At 34.7% G+C, this 18,798-nt stretch overlaps 1 protein-coding gene across 2 annotated transcripts in view; it reads left to right on the top strand.

Moving 5' to 3' along the window:
* Positions 1–14,119, top strand: part of POF1B (POF1B actin binding protein) — an 83,961-nt gene extending 69,842 nt beyond the window's left edge. Inside the window, exons 16-17 of one of the 2 annotated variants that reach the window (XM_019717430.3) lie at positions 9,558–9,672; positions 12,160–14,119. In XM_019717430.3, coding sequence (XP_019572989.3) covers positions 9,558–9,672; positions 12,160–12,165 — 121 coding nt within the window. In that variant the 3' untranslated portion in view covers positions 12,166–14,119. Of the gene's footprint in view, positions 1–9,557; positions 9,697–12,159 lie in introns of those variants that run through there. The other variant, XM_019717429.3, reaches the window with a different exon arrangement.
* The last annotated feature ends 4,679 nt before the right edge of the window (positions 14,120–18,798 follow it).

Below are 18,798 nucleotides of genomic sequence, written 5' to 3'. Positions count from 1 at the left end.
GGGTGACAATTGTTAGTAAAATTACATAGATTTCAGGTGTACAATTCTGTATTACATCATCTATAAATCCCATTGTGTGTTCATCACCCAGAGTCAGTTCTCCTTCCATCACCATATATTTGATCCCCCTTACCTTCATCTCCCACCCCCCACCGCCCACCCCCCTTACCCTCTGGTAACCACTAAACTATTGTCTGTGTCTATGAGTTTTTGTTTCTCATTTGTCTGCCTTGTTCTTTTGTTGTTTTCGGTTTATATACCACATATCAGTGAAATCATATGGTTCTCTGCTTTTTCTGTCTGACTTTTTTCGCTTATCATTATACTCTCAAGATCCATCCATGTTGTCACAAATGTACCTATATAATCTTTTCTTAGTGCTGAATAGTATTCCATTGTGTATATATACCACAACTTCTTTATCCATTCATCTATCAAAGGACATTTTGGTTGTTTCCATGTCTTGGCCACCGTAAACAAACCAGCAATAAACATTGGAGCACACGTGTCTTTATGGATAAATGTTTTCAGATTTTCTGGGTAGATACTCAGGAGAGGGACTGCTGCGTCATGTGGTAATTCTATTCGTAAAATTTTGAAAAACCACCAAACTGTCTGCCATAACGGCTGCACCAATCTGCATTCCCACCAAAAGTGAATGAGGGTTCCTTTTTCTCCACAGCCTCTCCAACACTTGTTACTATTTGTCTTGTTGATGATAGCCATTCTAACTGGTGTGACGTGATATCTCATTGTGGTTTTGATTTGCATTTCTCTGATGATTAGTGATGTTGAGCATTTTTTCATATGTTTATTTGCCATTTGTATGTCCTCTTTGGAAAAATGTCTCTTCAGGTCATCTGTCCATTTTTCAATTGGGTTGTTTGTTTTTTTTGTTGCTGAATTTCATGAGTTCCTTGTATATTTTGGATATTAGCCCCTTATCGGAGGCATTGTTGGCAAAAACCTTCTCCCATTCAGTTGGTTGCCTCTTTATTTTATCGATGGCTACTTTTGCTGTGCAGCTTTTAAGTTTCATATAGTCCCATTCGATGATTTTAGCTTTTATTTCCCTTGCCTTTGGAGTCAAATTCATTAAATGCACTTTGAACCCAAGGTCCATAATTGTAGTACCTATGTTTTCTTCTATGCAGTTTATTGTGTCAGGTCTTATGCTTAAGTCTTTGATCCATTTTGAATTAATTTTGGTACATGGTGACAGATAGCAGTCAAGTTTCATTCTTTTGCACGTGGCTATCCAATTATCCCAGCACCATTTATTGAAGAGGTTGTCTTTCCTCCATTGTATGTTTTTAGCTTCTTTGTCAAAAATTGTCTGTCCATATCTATGTGGTTTTATTTGTGGGTTCTCAATTCTATTCCATTGCTCTATGTGTCTGTTTTTCTGCCAGTACCATGCTGTTTTGATTATTGTAGCCCTGTAATACACTCTAAAGTCAGGGAGTGTGATACCTCCAGTACAGTTCTTTTTTCTTAAGATTGCTTTGGCTATTCGGGGTCTTTTGTGATTCCAAATAAACCTGATGATTTTTTGTTGTATTTCTTTAAAAAATGCCATTGGGATTTTGATGGGGATTGCACTAAATATGTATATTGCTTTGGGTAGTATGGCCATTTTAACTATGTTGATTCTTCCAATGCATGACCACGGAATGACTTTCCATTTCTTTGTGTCTTCTTCAATTTCTTTCAAAAATGTCTTACAGTTTTCAGCACATAGGTCGTTCACATCCTTGGTTAAGTTTATTCCTAGGTGTTTTGGGGTTTTTTGGCTGCAATTGCAAAAGGAATTATTTTCTGTATTTCTTTTTCGGAGATTTCATTGTTAGTATATAGGAATGCAATGGACTTTTGTATGTTGATTTTGTAGCCAGCAACTTTACTGTATTCGTTGATTGTTTCTAACAATTTTTGGTGGATTCTTTAGGGTTTTCTATATACAGCTTCATGTCACCTGCAAAGAGTGACAATTTAACTTCTTCGTTCCCAATTTTGATGTGTTTTATTTCTTTCTCTTGCCTAATTCCTCTGGAAAGGACTTGAACACTATGTTGAAAAGCAGAGGTGATAGGGGTGAGCCCTGTCATGTTCCTGAACGTAGAGCAAAGGGCTTCAGTTTTTCACCATTAATTATGAGATTAGCTGAGGGTTTGTCATATATGGCCTTTATTATGTTAAGGTATTTTCCTTCTATACCTATTTTATTAAGTGTTTTAATCATAAATGGATGTTGTATAATGTCAAATGCTTTTTCTGCATCAATTGATATAATCATATGATTTTTGTCCTTTATTTTGATTATGTGATGTATCACATTGATGGATTTGCGGATGTTGAACCATCCTTGTGCCCCGGGGGTGAACCCCACTTGGTCGTGATGAATAATCTTTTTTATGCATTGTTGTATGCGATTTGCTAGAATTTTGTTTAGGATTTTTGCATCTGTATTCATCAGAGATATTTGTCTGTAGTCTTCTTTTTTGTGTTGTCCTTCCTAGGTTTTGGTATCAGGGTAATATTGGCTTCATAAAATGAGTTAGGGGGTACTGCCTCTTCTTCAATTTTTTGGAAGAGTTTGAGCAGGATTGGTATTAGATCATCTTTGAAGGTTTGGTAGAATTCAATAGTGAAGCAATGTGGTCCAGGACTTTTGCTTTTGGGAAGGTTTTGGATGACTGATTAAATTTCGGTACTGGTGATCGGTCTGTTTAGATTTTCCAGGTTTTCATGGTTCAGCCTAGGAAGGCCATATGTTTCTAAGAACTTGTCCATTTCTTCTAGGTTGTTGAATTTGGTGGCATATAATCCTTCATAGTATTCTTGGATGATCCTTTGTATTTCTGTGGTGTCCGTGATAACTTACCCTTTTTCATTTCTGATTTTGTTAATTAGTGTCTTCTCTCTTTTTGTCTTAGTGAGTATAGCCAAGGGTTTGTCAATGTTGTTAATCTTTTCAAAGAACCAGCTGTTTGTCACATTAATTTTTTCTAATTTTTTTTTGTTCTCTATTTCATTTAGTTCTGCTCTGATTTTTGTTATTTCCTTTCTTCTGTTGACTTTTGGTTTGATTTGTTCTTCTTTTTCTAGTTCTTTAAGGTGTAACATGAGGTTATTTATTTTGAATTATTCTTGTTTCTTGAGATAGGCCTGTAATGATGTATTTCCCTCTTTAAACTGTTTTCGCTGCATCCCAAAAATTTTGGTAGGACGCATTTTCATTGTCTTTTGTTTCTATGTATCTTTTGATCTCTCCTCTAATTTCTTCTTTGACCCTGTCGTTCTTTAAAAGTATGTTGCTTAATCTTCATGTATTTGTGTTGTATCCTGCTTTCTTTTTACAATTGATATCCAATTTCAAAGTATTGTGATCAGAGAATATGCTTGGTATGATTTCAATCTTCTAAATTTGCTGAGGCTGATTTCATGTCCCAATATATGGTCTATCCTTGAGAATGTTCCATGTACACTAGAAAACAATGTACAGTCAGCTGTTTTAGGATGAAGTGCTCTATATATATCAATTATGTCCATTTCATCTAATGTGTCATTTAGGGCTGCTGTTTTGTTACTTATTTTCTGTTTGGATGATCTATCCATAGCTGTCAATGATGCATTTACATCCCCTAGTATATTGTGTTTTGGTCAATTTCTCCCTTTAGTTCTGTTAGTAATTGCTTGGTATATTTCGGTGCTCCCTGATTAGGGGCATAAATATTGATGACTGTTATATCTTCTTGTTGTATAATCCTTTTCACCATTATGAAATGTCCATCTTTGTCTCTTGTTACCTTTTTACCCTGAAGTCTGTTTCATCTGATATCATTATAGCTACACCTGATTTTCTCTGGATACCATTTACTTGGAGTGTCAATTTCTACCCTTTCACTTTCAGTCTATGCTTGTTCTTGTAGCTGACATGTGTCTCTTGGAGACAGCATATGGTTGGGTTTAGTTTTTTGACCCAATCTGCTGCTCTGTGCCTTTTGATTGGTGAGTTTAGTCCATTTACATTTAGGGTGATTATTGGTATGTGAGGATTTCGTGTCACTCTATCTTTAGTTTTATGGTAAGGCTGTGTCTCCATTGTTTCTTTGCCTTCTTGTTGTCTATTATTTCTGTGTGGTGGTATTCTATGATGTTTCCCTCTGTTTCTTCTTTTATTACAGTATATATTTCAGTTCTGGATTTTTTTTGAGTGGCTACCGTTAAGTTTACGTAAAAGAAAGTTTGATATTTAGAGTATTCCATTTTCTTCAGCACGCTTACTTTCTCCATTCCCATATTCCGGTTCAGGCCTTTACTCTTCCCCTTTTTATGTTTTGGTTGCCACAAATTGTCCCTGTTGATGGTAGTTGAATAGCCTCCTTTAGTATTTCTTGAAGTGCAGGTCGTGTATTAGAAAATTCCCTCAGCTTCTCTATGTCTGGAAAGATCTTTATTCAACCTTTATACCTAAAGGATATCTTTGCTGGATATATTATTTTTGGCTCATATATTCTCTCTTTCAATAGTTTGAATATTTGATTCCACTCCCTTCTGGCTTGTAGATTCTACTGAAAAATCTTATGATAATCTAATGGGATTTCCTTTGTAGGTTCCCGTCTTCTTTTCCCTGGTTCCTTGAGGATTCTTTCTTTGTCGTTGATTTTTGACAGCTTCAATACAATGTGCCTTGGAGAAGGCCTGTTGGGATTGAGGTAATTAGGTGTTCTATTTGCTTCTTGGATTCGAGGATCCAGTTCTGTCCACAAGTTTGGGAAGTTCTCATCGACAATTTGTTTGAATATATTCTCTGTTCCCTTATCTCTTTCTTCTCCTTCTGGTACGCCCATTATTCTTATATTGTTCTTTCTGATAGAGTCAGAAAGTTCTTGTAGAGTTCTTTCATTTAAGTCTCAAGTCTCTTCTTCCATCCGTGTAATTTTCAGGTTTCTATCTTTGATGTCACTGATTTTTCCTCCATCTGGTCAACTCTACTACCTAAGTGGTTATTTCATTCTTAATTTCTTGTATTGAGTTCTTAATCTCCAGAAATTTTATTTGGTTCTTTTTTTAAAAATTTAAATCTTTTTCGTAAAATGCTCATGTTGTTCTTTGATTGTGTTTCTGAGTTAATTAAACTGCCTTTCTGTGTTTTCTTGTATCTCGTTGAGTTTTTTTCAGAAATGTAATCTTGAATTCTCTGTGATTTAAGTCACATATTTCGTCATGTTTAAGTTCCTTTTCTGGAGACTTTTCACTTTCTTTCTGAGCTGTCTTGTTTCCTTGGTTATTCATGGAAATTACTGATTTATTATTTCTCTTCCTAGACATCTACAGGAGTGGATTCTGCAACAGGTTGATAGGAAGAGGTCTTTCTTTTGTTTTCCAGTACTTGTTGGTAGAATGTTTTATTTTCTCTCGGACTGCAGCCTTTTTTTTCCTCTGTTACACGGTAGTGCTATGTTTTCTCTGCACAATTCCAGCTTCTCACACAATAGGGGGATTCCCTGGGAGATGGGTGTCTCCTCTGTTAATAGTTCACCTGGGTCACAGGGCGTAGTGTCCGTGTGGGTATGCGGAGAGCTTTTGAAGTTCCAAAGCTCTTCCTGCACCAGATTCAGAGCCTGTATGTTTCAGCAGTTCTGTTTACTCCTGCACGGATCCGCCCAGATAGGTGGGGCCAGGGGTGGGGTGAGTTTTGAGAGGTGGGCCAGGGCAATGGTGGCGACCACCACCACAGTAGGTCCTGCTTCCACAGCTCCCTCCCCTTTGCCGGAACTAGTTGTGCTGCGAATCTGTTAGCTGTCCGCAATTCTCAGAACAGCAAATATTCTATTATTTTGATCTGACACTGCTACTGTTCTGCTTCTAGCACTGGGCAGGTTGGGGTGGTTCGAACTCTGGGAGGGTAGGGAGGAGGCGGCTAGTCTCAGTGCCTAAGGCTTCCATTCTCTGCTCAGCAGTGAGGGCTTAAACCTCGTTTTCAGGATTCTTCCCTTAGTCTTTGCTCCGAGGTCTCTGCTGTGATCGTTGGGTTCAGCCGTGTTATATGCTGTCCCCTCAGCCTTGTGGGCCATAAACGGAGTCCTAGCAGTCCGAGTTCTTCCCCTCCCACAGCTGCGGTAGTTCCGGGATGCAGCGAGCTTGGAGCACTGAGCTAGGTCTGCGTCCTGCACCTGCGCAGCTCCGTCTCTGGACTTCTACCTTCCTTCCTGACCTGCTTGCACAATTTGCCCACCTTCAGGTGAATTCAGTAGTGGACCTGTTCGTCTTGCCTGTCTGCTGTTCAGGGAGTCCTTTGTAGAATTATAGTAGTTTGATTAGTTCTAAATTCCAGGGGTGATTTACGGAGACTCACCTCACACCGCCATTTTGATGATGTCCACTCCGTTTTTCTTTTAATGCTATAAAATTCTACTTAAGCACTGCTTATGGTGCATCCCCCATTTTTTATTGTGTTTTTATTTGCGTTCAGTTCAAAATACTTTTTAATATATCTTTAGATTTGTTTTTTGATCCATCAGTTGTTCAGAATTGTATTCTTCAGTTTCCAAGTCTTTGGGAATTTTGTAGATATCTTTTTGTTATTGATTCCTAATTTATTTCCATCTTTGGTTAGAGAACATACTTTGTATGTGTTATAATCATTTCAAATTTGTTGAGGCTTGTTTTGTGGTCCAAATTCAGACTCTTTTGGTAAATGTTCCATGTGCCCTTGAAAATAACGTGCAATCTGTTGATGAGTGTATTGTTTTATAAATGTCATTTTGCTCAATTTGGTTAAGTGTTCATAGCTTCTATGTCTGTACTAATTTTCTGTTTACTTCTAATATCAATTATCTTGGAAGGCATTTCAAAATCTCCAACTCTAATTGTGAATTTTTTTATTTCTTCTTTCATTTCTCAGTTTTTGCATCCTGCATTTTGAATTTCTGCTAGGAGGTTCATAAACATTTGGGATTGTTATATTCTATTGATGAATAAAATTTAAGGACTGTTACATCTGTGGATGAATTGACACCTTTATCACTATTAAATGACCCTTTATATCTCTACTAATGCTTCCTGTTCTGAAGGCTACTTCATCTGATATTACTATAACTACTCTGGCTTTCTTCTGATGACAGATTGCATGATAAATATGTTTCTGTTCTTTACTTTTAGTTTATTATATTAATTTGTTTATATTTAAATTTTTTTTATAAATAACATATATAGTTGGGTCTTGTGTTTTTTTCCAATGAAACAATATTCGTCTTTTAATTGGAGTGTTTGGAACATTTATATTTAATGTGATTATCTATGTTTGAATTTAAAGATACCATCTTGCAATTTGTTTTCTATTTGTCCCATATTGTCTTTGTTCTACTTTTCCTATTTTCTTTTTTTTCTTTGGATTAAATTGATCATTTTCATTTTTGCATTTTATCTATTTTATTGGCCTGTTAGGTATGCTTCATTTTTTATTGCAAAAGCTTAAAATATTCTTTACCTTATTACAGTCTACCTTCAAATAATACTATTATAACTCAACACATGTAGCATACAAACATTATGATAGTATACTTCCATTTCCCCTTCATGATCTTTTTGCTATTTTTTCCATATACATTTACTTTTAAATATATTATAAACCCCCTAACACAGTATAATTTTGGCTTCAATAGTTAATTATTTTTAAATAAATATTAATAGTAAGAGAAATAGCTTTAAATTTACACACATATTTATCTTTTCTGGTGCTGGTCATTCTTTTGCTTAGCTCCAAATGCCATGACATCATTTTTTCCTCTGCCTGAAGGACTTCCTTGTCATTGCTGCTTTGCTGGTGAAGACTTCTCTTGGCTTTTAATGTCTGAAAATCATTTTCATTTTGCCTTCATTATTCAGTTACTTTTACTGTGTAAAGAATAGTGAGTTGATTTGTGTGTGTGTGTGTGTGTGTGTGTGTGTGTATGTGTGCTTCAGTGCTTTAAAGCTGTCACTCCACTGTCTTCTGATTTTCCCTGTGTCTGATAAGAAGTTTGCCATTGATCTTATGATTTTTCTTTTTCCTCTTTGAGTAATGTTCTTTTTTCTCTGGCTGTTTGTAAGATTCTTAATCACTGATTTTTAACAATTTGATAATGATGAGCCTCTCTGTGTTTTTCTTCATCATTCTTTTTCTTGAGGTTCATTGAGCTTCCTGGATCTGTGTGTTTATAGTTTTCATCAACTTTGGAAACAATTTGGTCATTATTTCTTCAGTTATTTTTATCTTCTGCCAATCCCATATTACTTCAATTACTCATATATGAGGGCACCTTATATTTTCTATAGCTAACTCATACTCTGTACATTTGTTCAGTCTTTTTTCTCTCATGTTTCATTTGGGAAAATTTCTCTTGATGTCTTCAAATTTAGTAGTGTTTTCTTCTGCAGTGCCTGAATGTTGTTAATCCCATGCAACACAATTTTAATTTATAGGAGTCTAGTGTAGATCTTCATATCTTCCATTGTTCTCCTCATCATGTTCATGCTTTTCTCTAACTTCTTGAGTATACATTTTATATGCTTTTATATTTCTAATAGATGCACCCTTGCCTACTTGTTTCTTTTATCTGTCATTTCTTGGTCTGCTTCTACTAATATATTTTTTGTCTTCATTATTAGTCATATATTCCTGTTTCATTGCATGCTTACTCATTTTTTATTGAATGCCATACAGTATGATTTTACATACTTGAGTTCTGGATTTTTTTGGTATCACTCTAAGTATTTGGGGGTTTTGTTGTGAGATGAAGTTAAGTTACTTGGAAACAGTTTAATATTTTCAAGTCTTGCTTTTAAACTCTATTAGAACAACCTGTCGTCTAAGACTAATGTCATCCCACTACTAAGGCAACACTCTTCTGTAGTCTCTGCTTGATGTATCCCCATACTAAGAGTTCTTTCCACTCTGGTTAGTGGGTCACAAACTATTCCCATCACTATGTGAGCTCCAGGGATTTCCATATTGTTCCTTTCCAGTGGTACTTTCCCCAGCCTTGGTAACTTTTTCATATGCCTACACTGATGCCTACACTGATCAGTACTCACCCAAAGTGTTGTGGGGAACCCTCTACAAGTCTCCTGACCTCTCTTTATTTATGTAGCTCTCTCATGTCTTGTATTCTGCTCACAAATTCTGGCTGCCTTGGCATACCTTACTTGAAATTCTGTCACCTCATTTTGGTGAGACTATTGGGATCTATTTGGCTTCCCTTTCCTTATCCTGTGACCAAGGAAATTTCCAGGCAGTGAGCTAGGCATTTGTAGGGTTCATGACATTTGCTTCCTTTGTGATCACTGTTTTGTGCTGTCTGTGGTCCATCATTTCCTGAAACAGAGGTACCTCCCTCTCACTCTTTTAAAAATAATAGTAAATTTTTGTACATTGAGAGGGGATTTTCCTTTTAGAAGAAGTTATGTCATTCAGAGCCAAATTTATTTAATAGGGGAAATCAAACTAGGAGTGGCTAAAAAAGAGTTATTTTCTTGTGAAGCTTGTAAACTAACTTTTTTTTTCTGTATAGGTACAGGACACAATATCCAATCCTAGGCCTCCTGTATGATGATTATGAATATATACCACCAGGTAGTGACACACAGACTATTGTGATTGAGAAAACAGAAGACAAATGGACTGGTGTAAGTTCACTTAGGTATTTCTAATTCTATTAGGTCTAAAAATTTATATATAACAGCTTTCAAAATTTCTGGTAAAATATCAGAATGAACTGAAATTTTGTAGAGTTTGGTTTTTTGCTCTTAAAACTTTTCCATATTTCTCTTACTGATATATAGTAAAAATTAAGAAACATTGAAATGATTTATGCATGGGTTATTGTCATTGATTATCTAAACTGTAATAAATTAGGTAAGATTTTTACCCTACAGAGGAAGACAATTAACATTGGCAATATACTAATTTTATTTCCTTGCATGTCTTAGGACTTATTGAACCAATTCTATTCAAAAATTTTTTAAAAACTTATTTTTCTAAAGCAGGCAGAAAATATCATAGACAATTATGAAGGGGAATGAAGGATGAATAAGAAGCATGTTTTAATAGAATTTGTCTTGCAATCTTGTATGTGGTACTTATTGCTGTAGATTATAAATTTTTAGGATTTTGAAAGAGAGGTGTGTCTATCTTCCTCATTAGATTGAAAGATTCTCTAGCTTTAGATCCCATAGTTACAGTTAGGCTGATGAAGAGTACTTTAAAGGTCATGTACTCTAATATCTACCTTCTACAGCATTCTCCAAGATGACCAGGTGATACAGACCTTAGCATCTTTCTAAGCTATCCAATACATTGCTAAGGGGGCTGGTTACTAAAACACTCTTCTCATAAAGGATTAAAAGCTACTTTCCTAAAACTTGTATTTATTAACCTATTAACCTTTATGTAGTGAACATTAAATAAAGGATATATTTTCCCTAGCACAATGGTTCTCTACCAAGGGGGAATATTCCCCCTTGGATATATTTAACAACGGTGGGAGAGTTTTGATCAGGTACTATTGGCATCTGGCGGGCAAAGGCCAGAGGTGCTGTTAAATAATCCTACAATGTGCAGGACAGCCCCCCACAACAAAGAATTATCCAACCCAAAATGTTAATAGTGCTGAGTTTGAGAAACCTTGCTAACACAACAGAATGGCCTTGCGATTCTTTTTCTCTCTAATTATATACCCTATAGTACTGCCAAGGGATTGTAACAGTAAGCCATTGGTAGTGATAGGAATGTATGATATCCCTTGGGTGCAATGAACAGAAAAAAGGTTGAGAACCCCCACTCTAAAACAACACAGTACCTGAGTTTAACAGTGTGAAAATGACAGCCTGTGTTTTGTTAAAAACTGTTCAGGTAATAAAGGCAAGTAAAACTAATCTATGGTTATAAGAGTGAGGAAGTGGTTAACCTCTTCTTCAGGAGGGCAGGTACTTACTGGAAGGGAACATAAAAAAGACTACGGGAGTACTAATAACATGCTGTTTTTTGATCTGTGATGGTGCATGTGCCCAGTTTGGGAAAAAATTATTTAGTTGTGCACTTATATGTGCACATTTTTCTACATGTTTGTTATACTTCAATAAAAGTCTTAAAATGCTTAAATATACTGTGATGAGCAATAGATTTACAGATGTCGACCAATCATTCTGCATAACTTGTAGAAAATTTAAAATTGCATATAATTAATAAAATACTACAGATGTATAGTTAATAAATTACTGCAGATGTATAGTTAATGAAATTAAGCATCTGTTAAATAACTCAGTTAAAAATTATTTTGGTTGAACAAGTTCAAATATTTATGTAAACACAAGAATTCAACAACTTTTTTAGCTCTGAAACCATTCTCTAACTACAATCAAGACACTGATCTTATAGATATGGTTGTCTGTCATCAATGAAGCAACCAATATTTACTAATCACAAAATAAAAATAATTTCACTTTGACATATGTTGAGTTTCTTAGGTCATAATTAGTTGAGAATTACTTATTACTAAATATTAACAATAAAGGGTACTTGGTCCAAGAACCAGATGAGCAGCAAGGGAAAGTCAGCATAGAATTTAAAATTTGTCACTCAGAGATTATTTGATGCTGAAATTTAAGACTGAGAAGCAGTTGCTGCTACTAACCACATGTGCACCAGAGGTGGCATCGATGTGAGGACCTGCCAAATAAAGGGTCTGCAGAATACCAGTCTGCAGAATACTTCTCTCTCCATTAAAAATGCACAGCAATAAACATCAAACTTTATATCTTAAATGACTAGATACTGATCGAAAGTTCAAAGTATATTTAAGTTCACAGATGAAAAAATCTATATTTATTAACTGTTAGAGATACTTGGACATATTTACTCTCTAAATATGACACCAAGGAGGAAATCTACTGAATCCTCCCTCCCTCCTCTTTGAAGTCATTTGAAAATATATACCTTGACTAAAGTCAGACAAACCATTATTCCACTGAATATACATTTTAAAAAGTACCAAAAAACTGCAGTGCATTTTCTTTGATTTTTTTATCTATCAATTTAAATCATTTTTCAAATCTGTGTGCATGACAATGTCTTAATGAGCCACTTGTAAATTAACTTTTTTTTTTCTTTTCTAGCCATGAATGAATCTCCAACTCAAAGGGTTTTTTGTGTCTGCAGTAGTACTTTCCTTGTTATTTTACCATAACTAAAGGCCATCAAAATTTTGAACCATGCAACTACCTAGCAAATCTAATTGGATGAATTAGTTCTGCAGATGACAATTTCTCCAGCTATTTATGAACCCTGGATCCTTTCTATCACGTTCTTGTATTAAATATAGCAACACACTGCTTATTTAAACTTCAATTGCAGATAATGTAGGACATAATTCACTTTTTGAAATAGGGTGCTTCCTAGACATTGAATTAATTTGTTGGGGTAGAGATTTTACATATTATTCAATTAGACAGTTTTTCTCTGATATTAGATGTACGATTCAGTTATAAGAATAGATACTGTTATTGTCAAAAAAAGGCAAAAGATTATTGAATTAAAAAAACAGTTTAACTAGTGCATGGTATATACAGCATATTTGCTTTTGTCACATTGAACCTTGTGACTAAAAGAGATGCTTCCTTTCATGCTATTTATACCTCTTAGAGACATAACTAAATCAAAGGTGATGGTTAACTTCATTTAGTAGGGGAGTGGGATAATATATTTTTAAATTACTAAATTCACTAAATTGCACATTGTGCTATTATGGTTCTAAGCACGTATCAGTGGCTTGGCAAATCTGTTCTTTCAAAGCATAACATTCGCAAATGAGCCCACCCACTTCCTTAAAAACATATAACACTATATTGTAGTAGTGGGTAGAAGGAAGGTGGACTTTTTAAATAGGGATATATAAAAAATAACATTGAAATATTGTATAAAGGCTTAACAAATAAAAATAGCAACAACAAATGCTTGAATTCTGTATCCTACTTGGGAGAAAGAGATTTTATAGTAGAGTATTTGTGTACTTAGAAGTTGGTTGATTAATTGGGTTATAATGACGTCACAAAGCAAACAAAAGTATTTTGCAAATACATTAGTAGATAAGAATGAAATTTCTTAATTTCAACACCTCTGCTTTAAAGTTATGAATTAACAAAAATTAAAATGTTTGCATTTGACAAAGTATAAATTAAGGCAACAAATATATTTGTGTTACATGTGAATGAGGTTTTGCACTGAAATATCTCTGCAAATATCTATATAGAATTCTGTCATGCTTTCTAATTATAGTCTAATAATTATTCATTATACTGAGAAACTGTTAAGATAGTAATAGATGAGGCACTACGCTAAATCAAACCATGAATGAGAAAAATGTTTTTAATATTCATATAATTTTCAAAAAGGTCTTGATATGAAGCTAAAAGCGTTATTGTATTATCTTAATACTTTGACTAAAAGGTCAAGCTCTATATTGTGGATTGATACAATTCCAATTCTATCAATATTTTATGATAGAAAATGTTAATATTCTTCATGAACCATATAGTCCTTACAGTTTTTCCCCTTGTGGGAACAGGGCAGTTTCTCCTTTGTTAACTACTCATATATGTAACAAAACTGTGCCATGTTATCTACCCATTACAGATGATATAAATGGAAGTTTTTAGTGGTGGTGTAATAGAAAACTGCCACCATAACTGTTTGAAAATTAGAACAAGTTTAATTTCCCCCAAATACTCTTAAATAAAAATAACAATCCAAAATAATAGACCAAAATTTAGGGCAGTTAAGAAGTCAGCACATCATTGGCTCACTTGATCCACGCATAGTGAGTGAATAGGGTTGTCATAACAAGGTACTTATTGTACTTAACAAATTTAAATGTATGTATTTCTTTTCCAATTTGTGACTAAGGTCAATAAAAAAAAAAGTAGTGATTTTTTTTCCTCTCACGTTTCACATAGTTTATCTCTGAAAATTGCAAAGATGTTGTCAGGTGAGGAATGACTATTTCTCTCATTTCTATTCCAGTATGTTTCACTTTAGATGTTGAATAAAATGGAGACTGTGCAATGTAATGCAAAACCATCTATTTAAGTGTCTAAATAAAATATGTGAAGTATCTGAATGGTATTTGTGGAAGTCCTACTAAGAAACATGCAGGATGGATCTTAAGCTTAGCTGTACATTTTTGTCAGGAAGTTACTATCATGTGAATGGTTATGTTAGAGCTAACAAACACCCCTCTAATTAAAAAAAAAAGAGTCCTAATGTGTACTACTAGAGACAACACTTTAACATAGTTAGACCTCTGGTTGATGCAGGTTTCTGCTTTAAATGAGAATTTCTTTGCTTACAAACCTAGTCTTCTATGTTCCATAACTCACTTGTTTCAAAGGTGATTCCATAAAGCACTCTTCCGATCCATGTAATGGTGCTTTATTTATTTATTTATTTATCTATTTATTTATTTATTATTTATTTATTTATTTATTTACTATATTCCCCATGCTGTACATTACATCCCCATGACTTATTTTTTTTTTATATACCTGGAAATTTGAAACTCTTATTCCCACTCACCTTCCCTACCTTTTTTAATTTTTTCAATTACAGTTGACATTCAATATTTTATATTAATTTCAAGTGTACAGCATAGTGGTTAGACATTTATATAATTTAATAAGTAATCCCTACTAGTCTAGCACCCACCTGGCATTACATATAAATAGTTAGTATCAAATTATTGTTTATATTCACTGTGCCTTTACTTTATATCCCCATGAGTATTCTGTAACTACCAATTTGTAATTCTTACTGCCTTCACCTCTTTCACCCTGCCCCCCAACTCCCCTCCCACATATCACCCCAATAAATCTAGTACCCATCTTACGCCATACATAGTTATAATATTGATTATATTCCTTATGCTATAACCTACATCCCTGTGACTACTTTGTAACAACCAATTTGTACTTCTTAATCCCTTCACTTTTTTTCACCCACCTCCAAACCCCCTCCCATCTGGCAAACAATTTTATAATTACTCTGCTTGTTCCTAAGTTTTCTGTATCTATCAATTTATTTCTGCTTTATTTTGTTCTTAGATTCTACATATAAGTGAAATCACATTGCATCTGTCTTTCTCTGACTGACATACTCCACCCAGCACAGTATCCTCTAGGTCCATCCATGCTGCCCCAGATGGCAAGAACCCATTCCCTTCAATGGTCGAGCAATATTCCATTATATATATATGTATATGCACTACCTACTCTTTATCCATTCATCCATCGATGGACACCCAGGCTGCTTCCACATCTTGGCCATTGTAAACAATGCTGCAATGAACATAAGGATGCACATGTTGCCTCAAAGCAGCATTTTGGGTTTCTGCCAGATAAATACCCTGAAGTGGGATTACTGGGTCCTTTATCTCTTATTATATTGCCTTTGTTTCAAAGTATGTTTTTTTCTGGTATAAGTACTGCTACTCCAGATTTTTTTTTCCATTTTCATGAAATATCTTTGTCCATCCATTTACTTTCAGTCTGTGCACTTCTTTTATTTCTCCGGTGCTTTAACTGTAATACTTTTTCTTAACACAAACAGTACAAAAAGAACAAAATAAAGCTTGAAAAATTTCATCTCATTACCCAATTTAGATTACCTTAAGGAAAAGCCATTCTCACTTCTTTCCTATTATTGTAATCTACAAAGATGACATGTAGACATTAATTATTTTGAATAAGCTGTGAAAATACGTCCTTACAAGGCACCTCACCCCCACCACACACGATTACTAAATTTATTGGATTTTCATAGTACTTTTTGTCCAATAAAAAATGCAAAGTATTTCATGCTTATCCTAGGATAAAATAGTAAATGCAATATTTTAAAATAAAGAATGTAATAAAAATTACACGTTTTAATAAGACCGTTAATATTTAGTAACAAAATAAGACATGGCTCTTTTGAATATACAAAGGAACACTGGAATTGTTGTATCACATAATTACATGACAGCCAGGCAGTCTTGGTCATCTTCTTGAATTGATTTCTTGTAGATGAGGTGTTGTTAAGCCCAGGGTCTTTATGTTTGGTTTCCCATTCCATTAAAATAATTTTTTGTTATTAAAGTTTATGTTCCAGAGACCCTTTATGTTAAGGGATAGCCTTTGCAATATACTGGTGTGTTTCAATAGCTGATTTGCTAACATAATCAGTGTTGAACATTCCTAGCTTATCTCATGTGTGCCAAGATGTAACAAATCAGACCAATTTCTTAAAATGGGACAATATATAGGCTTTTTGAAGTAGTTCCCTAAAGGGGTCTGATGAGCCAGCCATGTTATAAGGTGTAGGTGGTGTTGGAGTCTAGGATGACAAGGTTTTGGGGTCAGATGGGAGGTAACTGGGACTTACATTGTGGATTCAATGGGATAGTTTCAATATTGCCAATTGGTTCAGATTTAAAAATGGAGCAGCGTTCCCCTTGAAATAGTTACTTGGGTCAAGTTCAAAGAGACAGTCATAGCAACTGGAATGAAGCAGGTGAAAACATTTTTCATTTGGGGTATCTAGTGCGACAGCCTTGACCCTGTGTCCCAATTTCTTCTGCAGGGCTTCAAGACTGCCAGTAACACTATCCAGTTCATACCTAGGATCAAAGGTTCTAGGAAACCTTTCTTAACCAGTGTCAAATTTACAAGCCAATTATTTTGGAAGGACAGGGTGGAGCTGAACAAAGTTGGGAACATTCTCTAATCCAAAGATATTCCAGGGTACTAATCTTGTTCTGCATTTTCTCCAAATGATGTCTCATTAGTCCTAAAAAGCTTATTGTATAGAATTCTAAGTCAGGCCAGGTTTCCTTGATTCTCACAAGGGGAAATAGATCTAAACAAGATTCTTCTGTTCCTCTGCCGTCTCATGAAGTTAGTCAAATTTTGTGAAGTAGACATATTTAAGAATTTTGCTATATATTCTTTCAAAAAATCTTAAAAAGATGTCGTAGGTTTACTTCAAATTAAATAAGTGAGAGAAGGGGATTCAAAATAAACCAAAGAGGGGTATGTAGGTGCAGGGAGGATTGAGGAAAAGTAGAAATGAAACAAAATTGGTCATGAAGTGATGATTCTTGAAACTGGGTGATGGCTATATATAGGGTTCATTACATTCTTCTATTTTTGTATATGGTTGAAAATTTCCTGCAATACAAGTTGTCTATCATATCATATATCTATCATACATATCTTACAGAGCAATTCAAGGTTCAAACAGGAGGTTGTCCTGTATGAGACATAAGGTGAATGTGAGAGCCATACTTGAAGAACAATTCCACATCACCATGGTATAGGCCGTTTAGAAATGAAAATCAGACAAATCCATCTCTACAAAATGGCCCTGAACTTTTCTAGGGAAATGCTTTTTAAATTACCAAATTATTTCTCTCTTTTGTGAAGGTACTTTGACCTGCACTGTTAAGTAAAATCTGCTTTGTCATAATAAAACAGGCTTGTGCTGGTAAAATCTGTACTTTTTAACACAATCTTCTGTTTGTAACATGGGCTCAATTCTTATCTGTTTTACCTTGGATGAGGTTTTCTAGACCTAATTTATAGGTGAAAGAAAATCCATCTACTTTTCTCTAGCTCCATTGTATCCATGAACAACTGAAATAACCTCTTTATATGGCTCCCTACTTCCCTTGGCTCCTCTACATTCCTTACACAGACTCCAGATTGATTTTCAAAATGTAAATCATATCACATTACTCCCTTCCTTAAAACTTTCCAATGGCCTCCCATTTCAAATTCTCAGACGTTTCATCTTTTTTTTTTTTTCGAATTTTTTTTTTTTTTACTTAAAGTTTATTGTGGTGACAATTGTTAGTAAAGTTACATAGATTTCAGGTGTACAATTCTGTAATACCTCATCTATATATCACATTGTGTGTTCACCACCCAGACTCTGGGTTGTGAACATATGTTTTATCTCTTATCAGTTCCCTCCACCATGGCCCAAGCAAAGCTTGTTCCATCTCAGGTTATTTCTGTTTCTCTGCCTTTAATGCTCTTTCACAAGATCTTGACTGGTTTCCTCTTGCCACTCAGGTCTCAGCTCAAATGCCATGTACAGACTGCCTCTATCCATTCACCCATAACTTTCTGTTTAAGCAAAGATGCCAAGTGTACCAGAATTGCGCTGGGAGCTTTTGCCTAACACCTCATTACTCTTATGGTGGTCACATGGGCGCGTGCAGAACTGAAGGCCCATCCCACACCTATTGAATCCGAATACATATTTTAACAAGATCCCTAGGTGAATTCTATAGACATTAAAGCTTAAAAAGTACTAACATGTAATGGCTAATAGATTTCTTTTTAAGTGATCATTAAAGAATAAGTAAGCCAATTGATAAAGTCTTAAACAATAGTGCTATGGCTTAAAAGGATGAGCTTTAAGGGATGTTGTTAAAGGAATGAATGTTTTAAATTTATACACTGTAAATTGAATGAATATCCACCTCCGAACTCTATTGGCCGCCTAGTGTTTTGTTAAATACTGCTTACCTAGGTACATGAATTCTATTGAATGCTGACTAGTTTGAATATAGCAGGTTATTTTATGCTCGTTTGAGGAAATCTTTCCCAAATACTTGATTTAATACATTTCCTTTTGAAATATACTGATTTATTAGGAACATAATTTTAGATTCATTTCTAGGGATGTTTACTTAAGCAGGTTAAGAATTTTCAGTTTTC

Source organism: Rhinolophus sinicus, chromosome 18 (genome assembly GCF_057876585.1).
Source record: "Rhinolophus sinicus isolate RSI-liver-muscle chromosome 18, RSI-T2T, whole genome shotgun sequence".
Taxonomy (NCBI): domain Eukaryota; kingdom Metazoa; phylum Chordata; class Mammalia; order Chiroptera; family Rhinolophidae; genus Rhinolophus; species Rhinolophus sinicus.
The sequence above is the reverse complement of the archived record's forward strand: the minus strand, read 5'-3'. Positions and strand labels throughout refer to the sequence as shown.